Source organism: Hippoglossus hippoglossus, chromosome 6, assembly GCF_009819705.1.
Source record: "Hippoglossus hippoglossus isolate fHipHip1 chromosome 6, fHipHip1.pri, whole genome shotgun sequence".
NCBI classification, from domain to species: domain Eukaryota; kingdom Metazoa; phylum Chordata; class Actinopteri; order Pleuronectiformes; family Pleuronectidae; genus Hippoglossus; species Hippoglossus hippoglossus.
Window position 1 is genome coordinate 28281318 of NC_047156.1, and position 15399 is coordinate 28296716.

The window sequence follows — 15399 nt, forward strand, 5'->3', positions numbered from 1 at the left end:
TGAGGATAAGTAGGATGCTGAAAATGGTTGGTTTTTAGTAGTTTTTCCTTACTCTTGTTGAGGGTTAAGGGCAGAGGATGTCACACCCTGTTAAAGCCCTATGAGACAAATTGTGATTTGTGAATATGGGCTATACAAATAAAATTTGATTGATTGATTGATAAGCAACTGGTTCATCTCTGGTTGTTGTGGTGAGACCCTGGTGGCATTGACGTATGCCACAGTGGCGCCCAACGTGGGGCTCCACGCAGCCAGAGACGTGGACCTGCAGGCGGAGATGGCGGTGGCACGAGTGGCGGAGGAGTACGTAGCCATGTTCTGGGAGCAGGCAGCGGAGAGCAGACGGCGGCTGGAGGCTCTCCAGAGGCAGGCAGAGAGGCGGACAACGCTGGTGGAGAGGCAGACAACGCTGGTGGAGCGTCTTTTGGCCTGGTCGGGCCCGCTTCTATTCCAAAACCAACTTAGAATAATGTTCCCACCCATCACTTTTTCTTCTCTTAGTTGATTTTTCTGTTTAAATATTAATTATACATTGGACTAATTGGTTAGTGATGGCTCATTCTGTTCTCATTGGGTTTGGTAGTTGCTTCATGACACAGCCATAATCAATGTCTACTAGTGTGTTGTTCTGTGTGATAACCTTTGGGTCATTTAGACTATATATATATGTTACTGGACAGAAGTCTTTATGTAGTGTAGTTTTTCCAATCTTCCTGTCGCAGATCATCTGTGCACATTTATTAATTGGAACACCAAGGGTACAGAAAATAAGCCATGTCTTTTCATCATCTTGATGAACACTGGAAAAACACTGTCTCATATGGAGGGCCAAAGTAGGAACACATTGGTGTGTGAATGCTGCATAGGATTTTCTGTTGTGAACGCGTCTGCTGCTGCTTCATATGTGAAAGGTAAACTCTGGACATGGTCACAACCCCATTGTCCGATTTTTCAAACACACAGACACACACACACATTGGCAACAAACACTTGTTAGTTAGTGGGGCAGCTGTGGTTCAGGAGAGCGGGTCGTTCTCTAACCAATAGGTCGGTGGTTTGATCACAGTCTTCCCCATTCCGCATGCTGAAGTGAGCTTGGGCAAAATACTGAACTCCGAATTGCCCCTCATAGAAAAAGTTCTGCCCATAGATGCACTGTATGAATGTGTGTGTGAATGGGTGTATGGCAAAAACTGTACTGTAAAACGCTTTGAGTGGTAATCAAGACTAGAAAAGTGCTATATAAATACAGACCATTTAGTTAGTGACGTGTCGTATGGAAGGTGGCTGCGCACAGTAAAAGCATGGACTGAAGAGCAAGCTGAAGCGAAAAAAATCGCCCATGATCTTCAAGCATACGTCACCATCAGTCGGACCGGGGTCCGGATCAGACCCAATGGCCGCTCTATACGGACCCAGATGCTATAATTCGATTTTGACGGTCCGTTTCTATTTAATCATGCACACTTTTTTTCGCATTTACGGTAGTCCTATTTTAACCTCCGCAGCTTTTTCCGTCTTTACAGTAGTAAATCCTGGAAGCACACAGTAGAGTTCACTTCTCTCACTGAACAAGAGAAAGTGGGAACAAAGAGGACATTTAAAGCTGTTTAGTTGTTCATGTTTGTTGAGATTGTTTATATGTGAAATGTAGTTATGTATTAAGAAAAAAGAAGAAATGGGAAAACTCAAACTAAATCTTTTTTGTTATTTTTCTAAAATTAAGCACTTTATTTTAAGATGCCTTTTTCTAATGCCCATTATTTTTTTATTTTAGTTGAAATGAGAAAAGAATATTTTATTATTAGAGTACATTTCAGTTCAGTATGAAAATTAACAATAAACATTGTTGAAATACTATTGAATTATACTTACTTTATTTTATTTGTCAGTATTTGACTTCATACAGACATTGATACAACTACTAGGCTACTTCAACAACTATATTAATCGAGTAATAAAAAATAATTGCTAGATTAATCGATAAAGAAATATTCGATAGGTGCAGCCCTGCTGTGCACAGCCTCTTCATGGCCTGTGTGTGGCCCTGTTCAGACCTGGTATTAACATCTGGCCTGAATGTATGTCTTGTGACCACTTGTGTTTGGATCTGACTTACCTGCTCCATATGCAAATAATCATGTATCCATGTGTGCGTGAAGGCAGAGTGATCTTTTTTCAAACTAGTCTGAGTTTGAAGATGTGTCTGATGACATGTTTGTGTGTTTGTGTGTGTGTCAGCGCAAGCATGTGAGAGAGCGAAACGGGGGCTGATGAAACAAGGAGCTGCAGATCTTCTATGAAGATATAGAAGAAATAGTGTTAGTAGTATTGTGTCAGTACGATACGATATATTTTATATTGCTGTATGGAAATGTGGGACATAGCATGCCCATTTTACCACAAGTTGATATGGTTCCTTGGGGTCTTAATGAAATGTCTGTAACATACTTTGGTCAAAATACCACAAGGATCATATAAAACAGCACCCTTTTTACCCTGTATAAAACAGCCCTCCACAGAGTGACCTGTTTTGAGTGCCTGTTCCTTTAAATGCTAATGAGCCAGCTCCCCTCTCCCCCCATGATTTTAAACGATATAAATTACATATTTTATATGATATAAATTATCAAATATGCATCCCATACTTTGTATTCCCCTTCTGTTGTCCTGGAGTTTTAATTTTCCCAATCACATAATTAAATGTCCCCCTCTGCCCATCCACTACAAGCACACAAGCAGACAGACAGAGAGAGAAAGTGGGGGGTGGGGGGGCTATGAAGACCATCATTTACCCCCGAACCCCGACATTCAACGGGTACAACAACAAGCGGAGAAAGCAGAATCGCGGGCTGACCTTATATATACAGTCTATGGGGCTGACCAGCGAGGAGAAATGCACGTCCCGTGTGAACAGCCAGGCGGCTGCGCGCTTGAGAACGGCGCTGCGCTGCCTCGCAGCGGCGCTTCCGCGTCCGGTGTAAACTCGGCGTAACGAGTGGGGGGGCTCTGTGTGTTTGTGCCAGTGTTACAGTAGTGCTGAACACTACGGAAGTCTTCCACACTGCTGGCTGTGTGGCGTTGACACAAATTCCAGCTCACGCATGGGAGAGCGAGCGGTCGCGCCCGAGCAGCTGCTGCAGCCTCCCAGTCCCAACGATCCAGACAAATGCCACATGTGAGTGAATCGCGGGCTGACCAGCGGAGAAATGCTCGTCCCGTGTGAACAGCCAGGCGGCTGCGCGCTTGGGAACGGCGCTGCGCTGCCTCGCAGCCTCGCTGAGTCCGGTGTAAACCCGGCGTAACGAGTGTGGGGGGACGGGGGGACGGGGGGGCCAAGGCCATGTAGGGAGACTTCCAGTGCCTTGTTACGACACAAAACCCAGGAAGCGCAATCGAGTCACTCAAGCATGACGTTTCTGACTTAGAGGAACTATAACAAAACGCACGAGTGTTTTTTCCCCAGAGGTTTTGGGTTGGTAGACATGCCAGATACCCACATTAACCTGTAGAAGCACTAACAAAGTGGAATTTGCATGCTATGTCCCCTTTAAACAAAAGGGACCATGTTAATAAACCTATAGAAGTTATTATATGATGATGATGAAGCGCTGGCATGCTCCAAACACCGAACCAAACCAAGACTGTAGCTTCAAGATGAGTTACAATGTCTACAGGCAGTGTAACAAAGAAACACCAATCTGAGTTTAAAGGCAGTGAGAAAGGTAATAATGCTTTATAATCATGTGTGGTACACTGTGTGAGTGTGTCCTTACAGCATCCTGACGCACTGACAGCCTCTCACAGCCAGGGGGACTCAGAGAGAGATGGAGGGGGTGGGGGCGGTCCCACTGGAAGGGCAAAGCTTATTTGCATGAGCTCCTAAGGCCAATGGCTAGACTGGATATGGGGACTATCAGGATCCAAAGGAAGTGATGTGTTAGGTTACAAACTCCTCCCTCATTTCCGCTGCAAAGAGAGAGGGAGGGGGATAAAGACACCCAGTGAGAAAGAAGGGAAGAGCAGGGCTGAAGTAAATGGGCCAAGTGGCAGTCTCATTCTTGCTGTGTGAGATCACGGGGAGGCATAATGTGCTTTGATCTGCTTCACTACAAAAAACAAGACTGAACGAGACAATAGAAGAGACACAGAAGAAAAAGGAGGGAGGACAGGAGGATATAGGAAGGAAGGCTGGAGGGTGGAAGAGGGGACTTTTTTGGGATCTACTCTAAGCACCAGTCGGAATCTAGTCGGAAAAGTGTGTCACAGGGGCTGAGAAACAGCCCTTCCTTGGAGTAAACACAGCCGTCTCGCTGCAGAAGGGACAAAATGAACTATCTGGTGAGTGTGTGTGTGTGTGTGTGTGTGTGTGTGTGTGAGAGAGAGATTTCAGTGTGTGCATGTACAAAACACTGCCTTTGGCACTTTTTCTTTTTTAATTCTGTGGCTCTTTTGGTGTTTGTCTACTCGTTCATCCTCTGGGGTTCAATTTGTGTGCGTGTGTGTTTGTGAGAGAGAGAGTTAAAGCAGGACCTGCTATACCCAGCTGTGCACAAATTGAGTAGTGGGGTGAGAATGAAGAAAAGGAAAACGTGAAGGGGGGAGGAGAGGGAAACGAGTTAACATTATCCTCTATGGATTCCTACCTTTTGTAGGAATTTGTGGGGATTTTGTGTGTGTGTGTGTGTGTGTGTGTGTGTGTGTGTGTGTGTGTGTGTGTGTGTGTGTGTGTGTGTGTGTGTGTGTGTGTGTGTGTGTGTGTGTGTTCGGGGCTAAAGGTTTAAGGTCAGTTCACACCGGTTGAGGAGACCTCACTGCCCTCTCATGGAATGTGCAATGAAAAAGAAGACTTTGAGGCCATTGAATATAAAAAGTAACATTTGAATACGTGAAGCAAAAATGTTACCTTCCTTGTTTGGTATTCTGAAACACATACAAATTGAGTTAAAGTTTTTCACTTGCTGCCTGTAATCCTCTTGAGAGCTTTCCTTACTGAATCCATATGATATACAGTGCATGTTTTCTCTTAAACTTTGGTGTTTGAATCGCTGCAGTACAGACGAGAACACACAGCAGATTGCCTTAGCCCTCATCACAGTTAACTGTTCGGGTGTGGGTCTGCTCTCTGCTTGTTGCTGTCCAGCATACAAACACATGCCTCATTGGAGTATGGAGGGAGAATTAAAAAGGTTATGGCTATGGGAGGAGGGAGCGAAGACGGAAGGAAAGAAAGAAAGAGGGAGGCAGTGCCTTGGTCTGTCTTTGTGCTGACTCAGAGGAAAGTGGAAAGAAATGTAGGTTTTATGGCCAGGGGACAGAGGGAGGTGATCGGTTGGCTGAGAGAGAAAAATGCTACATTAGAAGACAAGCAGAAATAGAGGCCGGAAGAGTATGAAAGTGATTTAGTAAGTCATAGAGGGGTGGAGGGGGGACACATTTGGAAGAGAAACATTTTCTCTGTGAGAAAGGGGAGAAAATAATGGATGGAAGAAGAGGAGTAATGATAGAAAGACAAAGAAACCGGCAGAAACAGTCCTTCCCTGCTATTGTGTGAAAGGCCTCTGCATCAGTGTTGGCTCACTGCACATGTTATACCACAATGTGTGTGTGTGTGTGTTTGGGGTAACTACACAGTCAGGAATGTGGCAGACAGTGAAATACTGTGGAGCAGATTGCTGTGTATACGAGTAATTACATGCCCGTAATTAGTGTGCCTATAAAACAACATTAAACTCTTGTGGAACTCAGAGATGGCTGTGTCAGAGCTTAACACTGACTAAATAACACCACCATGTTGTGTCAGCTTACTCTCATGTAAAGTAAATTTTTTACTTTTAGTGGAAAATTTGTCTTTTTAGCATCAAGGCTCTGACACTCAACAACAATTGGACTGAGTTTGTGTTAATCTGTCCCTGTGATACATGGTTATTACTTGTTTTCCATGATTAAAGACATGTGCAATGTTAAAATCAGGTCAAGTATCCGATCAAGTAGCCGATTTACGCTCATCTTCTCCCAGAGCAACCCCACTGTAGAATTATCATGAATTTTACTTTGAACTGGGCATGAAGTATAGAAACTTATGTAAGTAAGTAAGCTTATAAAAATTTAATTATTAGATAAAGATTTCTCTCCAGAAGAATGCAGTATGGTCAACTGCAAGACGTGGTCGGATCTACTCAGGATAATTGCATTGATTCAGGTGACTTGACACTTGTTGAAGTGAAATGACAATGTTACATGATGGGAACGGTAAACTAGTGCGAGATAACACTAAAGTATTGTGAGGTAGCACAAAACTATTTTGAAACACGTATTGAGAGAGAGCACAAAACAAATTGTGAGGTCAAACTAAATCCTTAAAAATAATTCCCTATGATTCCTTGGGGAGCTCTGTAGATTCCCTTACACCTGTGTAAAACGGTAAAACTTTATTATTTATTTCTGTGACAGATGGTCACTAGAGATGGGTTCGGTCTAATATTGTTATCGGGTTCCGATCCTTACACAAGTCAATTATCGGACATGGGACCGGCTTCCTCGAACGTTCGGATCCAGATTTTATAGTCGTCTTTATGAATTAATTACAAAGTTCTTTCAAAAATATTCATTGGTCCTCATATTTTATGTCTTCCACAAGTGTTATATAGGCGGAGCTGGACCGGAGCCATAACATAATAAGACGGGCTGCAACTGAGAAAGAGGTTAGCTAACTCAACATGTCGTTTGTTTGGAGATATTTCACACTTGAAACACAGACATCAAAGACGGCAACTTGTAATGTGTGTAAAGCCATTATTCTGGGGGGTGGAGGATGTGTCGCATCGTACAATACAACCAACTTAATCCAGGTATCGGAATTGGATTGAAAATGAAAAAAAGCGGATTACTGCATCTCTAATAGTCACTGTGTGTGTGTGTGTGTTTGAAAGAGAAAGAAAAAGCGAGCAAGGGACTGCGTGTAGTGAACATTGTTGTGTGGCGGGGAGGTAGAGAAGATTAGATCGAGTGATTTCACTTGTGTGTAGGTGTGTGAGTGGAGCTCTGAACATTTTGTGGGGTAGAAGCTGAGCAAGCTGTGTTTGTATAAGTTTACTGGAGGGCGGCTGCTGTTTGCATGCCGTGCAGGGCTGCCGATGATGAATATAGGCAGCGGGATTCTAGGCCAAGGTTCCTGCTACGTATGACTGAGGTAGTTACAGCAGAAATTTAAGAGTAACTTTGTCCGCTCTTCAGCCAGGTCACAAGGCTCTCCTGCTACTGGTGGAGACACCTTGCCACCAGACCAGAGTGGAGAAAGGCCCTCCCAAATCTCTGCACACACCCTCAGATTTTTTCTAAACTAAAGTAAAAATCTACGCTCGTCTATGTAAATGGTTTGTATTTATATAGCGCTTTTCTAGTCTTGATGACCACTCAAAGCGCTTTACAGTACAGTTTTACATTCACCCATTCACACACACATTCATACAGTGCATCTATTAGCAGCACTTTATTGTTTTCTATGAGGGGCAATTCGGGGTTCAGCATCTTGCCCAAGGACACTTTGGCATGCAGATGGGGAAGACTGGGGATCGAACTGCCGACCTTCTGGTTGGAGGAGGACCGCTCGACCCCTTAGCCACAGCCGCCTATGTAACCAACTATTTTGAGTGTTAGCTTCCATATATTTCTACAGTTCAGCTTGTAAAAAAAAAGGTGAAAGTTGGCATACTTCTGAATTTATGGGTGGAGATTGGGTGCAGATTCAGAGAGAGGAGCGATCTAATTCAATGAATTCCCTGATCTGAATGGCTTACTGATTCAAATATGTTTTTTATATTGGCAGTGAATCAATTAATAAGCTGCAGTGATATTAAAATATTTGCACTGGTAGCCAGGGAAGAGGCACAAATGATATTCAAAACCACTGAAAAGTGATTTTTCATAAAATGCCCCTCTTAAGGAACTGCAATATCCATATATTCAATTCAGTTTCTTTTGTATAGAGCCAAATCATAACATAAATGATCTTAAGGCCCTTTACATAGTAAGAGACCAAACAGTTCCCACAATGAGCAAGCGCTATGGCGACTGTGGAGAAAAAACTCCCTGGAAAACTGGAAGAAACCTCTAACAGAACCAGACTCAGTGTGCGGCTGGGGTGAGTGGAGACAAGGGGAAGAGAGGAGAGGTGGGTTGAAAAGACAGGAGAGAAGAGAGAGGGCAGGGGGAGACCAAGAACAGTTGATGATTGACGATTTGAGCAACATCGGAATCCGGTTTTATTGCAGGTTTACACATACAAAGAATTTGCTGTGGTGTATTTGTTCAAGTATAAATATAGAAAATCTAAAAATAGGGAAAATAATTATATATAAAATATACTATAAGCACCAGGGGATGGATTGTGCAATACGTTGTAAGTAAACACTGAATAATGTCCAGACAATTGGGTTGGGATGTCATCACGACTTTGTCTTTCACATTTGAACAACAGTAGTATTTGTATTCTTTTGTTTTGTATTTAGTTTTGCATCTGTTATGTATTAGAAACATCATCAACACACCCTCAACAAACCCACTTAATTCTCAGGACAATATTGCTGTATTCTCACATGGGCTCATTCAGATATTCTCCTGAAATGTCAGTGTCAGTGCATGTCTGAAAGCAGCTAGTGAGCCACCTTGAGGGTTGGACTAGTGCAAAGAGACAAGGCTTAGTCCTGTTGTGGACGGACTCACACCACACTTGTCATGGAATTCACATAATGATAAAGGTCCCATGCAAATCAACATTCTTCACTACTGTCATCTCACAGAACATCTTCTTCACTCATAAACATGTCAGGGTGCTTCCCTAGAAAGTTGGACTGTGCTGTGTGCAGAATTATCTATCAAAATTATCATGGGTGCTGCAAAATTTCAACAACAGTGTGGCCTGGTCAGGTCACAGCAACAAATCTCACTGACTTATTTTTCTCTTGTTCATGTGTGTGTCTACAGTCCAAACACTACAAGTCAATATCAAATTATAAACTGAAACTATTAAGTCCACTTCGTTCACTTCCTGTCTCTGCCTGCTGCATCCGGCTGCCCCATCTCTCGCCTGGATAATGCAGAGCATTGTTGCTGTTGTGAGCGTGTCAGTGCAGAGAGCATCCCACTGCTTTCATCTTCTATTTCGATGCATAACTCAGTATAAATTTGAGTTTGCTTGAATTGTCTAACATCATTTCTCACTGAGGATAGGCTGTGGGTATAAGCCTACTATTGGCTGTTTCTCCGGCAGCATTCTCCTCCCCTTCTGCTTCAACATACTGTGAGCTTCAGCTTTTTTGCTGCTGTTTTGATGAGGATGTGGATGTGTGCCATTAGAAATACATCTTTTACTGTTTTTGGTGCAGGCGCTGCCCAACATGAATGTGTTTGGATTTCAATTAAAAAACAAGCCAGAGTGTTTTCCCCTAATGCAGAATGATAATGGGTGCATCTACCTATCTATTGATTAGTAATTAGGGAAATCCCCTTTTTATAGATCCTTGAAAAATAGAAATATGGCCAAAATAACGTCAGATGAGATGGGTTTAGTTGAACAGGTTGTTGTAAATTGACTTGAGTCACCAGTGTAAAATGTATATGAATCAAATTTCAGCAGTAGTAGTTGACTAGAGATGTGTTGGTTTAACCACCACAGTGCACACTTTATAGTTCTTTATGGTTATGTAACTTCTAGCTGTGTGTAAGAGACCATGCAGTGAGGCAATAAGGAAACAGGAGTCGTACATGAAAAACCTAGGTTTTTATTTACCCAAAGAAATGCAAAACATTATAAACCAAAAATGTAATAACTAGGCCTATAAAAGAGGTCAACAAAAGATAACTATACTCAATGTAACAACTGAAGACCATGGTAACTTAACAAACTGACCACCGGCGATGAGACATGAGGCCACATATATAGAGGTTTGGCCAAACCAAATAACAAAGAAGGGGTAAAGCACACCCCCCTGATATAGCAGCACATGGTTCAGCCTGATGAGCTGGCTCCAGGATTAAGGAGTCCTCAGTCCTCAGCCACGCCTTTTTCCACCAGGAAGGGACTTCCCCCAACAACCGCGGTAACTCAAAGACAAAGAAACAAATGATTAATATAACAAACTGTGATGTTAGGGTGTGGCTGACTGCAAATGAAATGAACCTGTGTATGGGTGTAGTAGGTTGTAGGTATTTTGACATAAAGCAAAAGTGAATTAACACAATCGGTTTGTGTTTTGACTAATTCCATTGGAAATAAGCAGAGGTCCAGCTCATTTCATAGGCTACACTGTAAAAATTTAGCTAAGATAGCTATATTTCTTAGCAGGCTGTCTAATGTTTCTTTGTAAATACATCATTCCAACAGACAGAAGAGTGAATTATGAATTAAAGGATGTTTTTCCAGCTAATGGCTACTTTTTAAGGTAGGGTTGATAATAAACATGAACTCTAGACATACACAGCTAAAGCAGAGATGATAGTTAGAAATTAGTGAGCGAATCATGGAAAAGTGGACAGTGCCCACGTGTTTTGGGGACGTAGCTTTGCTGAGAGGGCCGATGGGAAGGGGTGGGATGTATCAGTTGCATATTTTCAAAGTGTTTTCTTTTCTTGCTAGCTTTTACAGGATTACTATCTCTAGCTTTTAGGCGGAATGTGTTTCTCAATGTATGAGCTGATATTATAAATCAATCCATAAACCTTACATAATGATTGAATAAATGTGTCCATTCAATTTGTATCTTGTTGGCTCTCTTGCTGACTCACGCCTTAGTGATGATTGGATCTTGAAGCACTTAAAAATGTATATATTCCAACACAATTATATGAACTGTGAATGTTCCACTCCCTCAGAGAGAAAGAGAGGAACCAGCCAACTACCAGGGTTGTCTGTCAACACATTAAGCAACTCTCAAGCTACGCTTGCTTGAGTCTACCCTGTGCTTAGGGCTACACAATCCCTGCTGTTGTTCCTGCTGTTACTCATAGCTTGAGGGCAGGAATTCTTCAGCTGGGATCATTACTTGCTAAAGCAGGAGCCTTAACCTGTATTTAGCAGGGCACATAATGGTTGGGCTGTTTGTAAAACCAAGAAATAGTTTTATTTCTCAGCACCAGCGGGCTAAAAAGGTTTAAAAAGCTCAGCTCCCAGAACAATTTTGCAAGCTTGTCTCTTTTGTCGTTTTTTGTAATTAGTCTTTTGTTCTTTGCTCTATGTATAATGCCCTTGTCATGCTGCTGTGACACAATTATTTCCCAAATTGGGATCAATAAAATACATCTATCTATTCAGCCTAAAAATACCAAACAATATGATTTTGGTAAGGTATATGGTGTATCCATATTTTATTAGTATACTCCTTCTATGTCCAAAATGATGAATTCAAAATTCCCATGGATTAACTCAGAACTGTATTATAGTTTAAAAACTGCACCCACAGAGCATCATTAGACTATAATTAGTCTAATTACTATTAGATAGATGACTAATATTTGGCCTCCACCTACTCTGGGCCTTTAGATGTTGAATGTCAGTACCCTACTATAGATGTTCCCCTAGGTGCAGGATCCCTTGCCTAAGTGTTGGCTAATTTTCATAACTGTTGGGTTTCTTGGTAATTTTCTAAGATCTTGACCTCACTATGTAAAATATGTTGGGATATACAAGTATGTATGTTGTGATTTGGTGCTATGCAAATACAATTGAATTGAATTCCGCTGTTGTATAAAGCAGCTGTGCACTCACAACTATTTCTCAAGAACAGTCTTACAAGCCAAAACAGGAAAAGAAGGAGGGGGAAGGGAAGGACAGACTGAAGGAGAAGGAGAAGGAGAGGTAGGGAAGAAGTAGAGGGTGGGACAGAGAGCGATAATAAGAACAGTGGAGGGTAGAGGCAAAAAAAACAACAAAATGACAGAAAATGGGATCACTCATTTTATGAGTTGGTTGCTCATCTTTGTGATGAAATGCAAGAATCTAAGTGTGTGTGTGTTGTGACACCTCTGGAATGTGAAGTGGTAGGAGAGTTGTTTGTTTGCTGCGTGGAAGCTAAGGAATGCTGTAGTAAGTTAGACTACAAGCCTGGGCTTGCTTCAGCAATAACACACCCGGACTTTACAGCGATACACACAAATGTTTATTAAGAGTCAGAGAACCTGCAGCTCCTGCAGCTTTTATGCCATTATTCTTTAAAATGGCCCCACATGTAATATCAGACCCTGATATTTTGTAATATTAAGAATTGTGCAACTAGTCAAGAATTTAACAAATAATATATAGGAAGAATATCTGATTTCAGGAGTCAAACTAAGTTAATAAACAGAGAATTAACCATTTAAAAAAAAACTGAAATGGCGATAATTAGCTGTATAACCTTAAAGTTACCTTAGGTTACAAGCACACATTATTACTGCTACCTTTGTGAGGTAACACAACCTGAGGATGGGGATCTTGGTGAGCCACTTATTTTTTGGCACACAAAATGTTTTTCGTGCTGTATTTTTCTCAAACAAATTAAAAAGCTTTGATTGAAATTGTGAAGGTCTCGCTAGCTCCGACGCTAGCTATCCAACCAGCTTCACGCTCTCAAAAAACTCCACGGCAGAGATGTCAGCTTTCACGAAGTTTAATGAAATGGTGAAACTGTAAAACCAATAAAGACATGACAAATTACAATCTGGCTCACAGAGCTACTTCAATAATAAAGATAATAAACATTACACAGCGGCTCGTACCTTTAAAGACACGGGGATACACATTAGCTTAGCGTAGCCACTCGGCAAAACTGCCGCTGTAAACGTAATAATGTATGGGAAGATAACCTACTGGTTGTAAGGACACAATTTGAAAACAACAATACTTACAGACGATGCGTTAGCCCACAGAAGAATAAACACAGCTTATGTATAGAGCTGACGTCTGTAAATAACACAAATAAACTAACCCTGAACTACTTACGGGGAAATTCACACCTTGAACCCTGGCAATGGTTATGTACCTGAAATGCCCCAAGGGGGTGCTGTTGCATAGCTAAACAGAACACATATATGAGGGACAGAGCAGACATGCTTACAGCTCGTAAAAAAAAAAGCTATTTACCTTGTGACAAGGAGTCATAATTATTAGAGGCCCTATGAGAAATAATTTGTACTTGGTCTCACCCACAGCATCATAATCTCACACACACACACAACAGTATACTCTTACACAAAGACTACCATATTCTCTTGCATGCACCATCATGACCTGTGGGTAAATTCCGGAGAGTTTGGTCCGGAGTTTACCCAGCACTTTGAAAGACGACTTTATAGCTTTGTTAGGACGGCAGGGCCCAAGCAGCAACCGCTGCAAGGACCCTATTGGGATCACTCTGATTATTAGAGCCTGAGTAGCTGCTGATTAAAAGTTATATTTTCTGAGTTTCTAACTCTAACAGGAAGTCTGCCATTTTGGATTCAACATGCAAATTTGGCTTGATTTTTGTGTTTTCACACGTCACAAATCCTACTCCTCCTACAAATTTCATCCAATTAACTTCACATTTGGTATATGTCATGTCAGGGACTTTTTGATTAAAAGTTGTATTTTCTGTGACTTTTTGTCGAGGCGTGTCCGCGACGTGGCGGAAAAAAACAGTAAAGTCCATGTATATGTCAAATCTGCCTCAAACTTCACATGTACGACAAAGGTGCCACCCTGAACAGAACCAAATGATGATATTCAATAATGGTCATAGCGCCCCCTAGCTGTAACAGGAAATGTTTTACATTTAGGAAGTTCTTGTCATGTCCATGTATATTGTCTAATCTGCCTCAATCTTCACATGTACGGTAAAGGTCCAGCCCTAAACACATCTATATGATTCAACAATAGTCATAGCGCCCCCTTGCTGTAAAAGGAAATGTCACATTTTACATTTTTGTGTCCTGCGGCTAGCCTGTTAACTCGATACGTGTAAAATAGCCTAATGGAGTTGATGATGCTATACAATGAGTTTTTGTTAGGGGACGTGACCATGGTGTTTACAACACATTGACACCAATATCAGCTGTTATAACGAAAAACTCTCTTAACATCTTCGACGGTGTCTTATATGTGTATGACACTGCTTTGTCACCTGGAGATTTTTTTTTTTCACTTTTGCGTGTATCGCGCCACATTGGCTGCAGAGCGGCTGACGAAAGGCAATTTGGAGCAGCCACACAGCCTGCGATTCAGCCACGATTATTATAGTAGTATTACAGTGACGATCTTGAAAAACATCAGTGAGGATGGCTCCCTCACATTTGTCAGTCTGTTTTTTATTAAATTGTGGAGTTTAAGCTCTTCTAATCGAGAGCCAGTATTGTCCTGGTAAATTTTACTAACCACACAGATCTAATGATATCCTACTGGCACAAGTACAGTGCCCTGTTATTACATTTGATCTAAGAAATGTGGCCTCGATTTTCAGTGATTGGCAGAGAACAAGCCTGAATGTTCAACACAGTTCTTCCTGACTCACATTACTTCACCTCTGCTAGTCCCACCCCAAATAGGTCAAACTCACCCTGATGAAAGCGTACTCAATCTAATTCACCTCAGGCTGCAAAGAGAACTTAAGGCCTGTACTTAAGAGCTGTTTGACTTTCTGCAGGGGAGCTCAGGGGTGGACAGAGCAGACAAACCACAAGAGAGAATAAAGAGGAGATGAATTGTGACTGCTGCTGAAATGGCAGATTGGATAGAAAAAATGGAGAAAGAGACACAGGGAGTGATGTTAGGTGCCTTTTTTAACTTCCTGCAATGTGGTGAGTAGATAGACACACAAACTCAAACATGAACAAAACGTTTGTGGCAGGCATTTGTACTCATGGAACAAATAGGAGGCAAGACACAAAGAACATTAAGACACACACACACACACAGATGAGTAACCCATCTGTAGTGAGCTCACTCTACCAGCTGTTCACATTACTTTCTCCTCAGTGGACATGTTGCTGTGTCTCCCTCTCTCAGTTCTCTTCTACTGACAAACTGAAGCTGCTGGAAACAATGACCTAAAAAAATTACAAACTAAAACATCTAATAAATAATAATTTTATATTTTAGTCTTGATAATCTAAGGCATCACCACATTATTTGAATATACCCAGTGTAAAGCTGTAATTTACATGTTATTAAACAGGGCAGCATGGACTGTCAATGCTATATGCTAATGATCTTTGACAGATTGGCTGATTTGGTCCAAGGGAACAATGATTCTTTTCCTTTTTATATTTATTTAACTTTGCAAGACAATTCAATTCCCTTGATTTTTTCTGTTTAGCTCTAAATCATTACATGCATTCTCAAGCCACTAAGCTCATGTTAAGTTCGACACCTTAAAAATTATAGACAAA

At 41.6% G+C, this 15399-nt stretch overlaps 1 protein-coding gene across 4 annotated transcripts in view; it reads left to right on the forward strand.

Moving 5' to 3' along the window:
• The window catches only part of bcar1 (BCAR1 scaffold protein, Cas family member), a 105885-nt gene that overhangs the window by 39251 nt on the left and 51235 nt on the right, over positions 1-15399 (forward strand). For 2 of the 4 annotated variants that reach the window (XM_034587331.1, XM_034587333.1), the window contains exon 1: positions 4213-4341. The exons of 1 other annotated variant lie outside the window; for it this stretch is intronic. In XM_034587331.1, the coding sequence (XP_034443222.1) occupies positions 4330-4341 (12 nt within the window). In that variant the 5' untranslated portion in view covers positions 4213-4329. Of the gene's footprint in view, positions 1-4208; positions 4342-15399 lie in introns of those variants that run through there. One more of the 4 variants, XM_034587334.1, reaches the window with a different exon arrangement.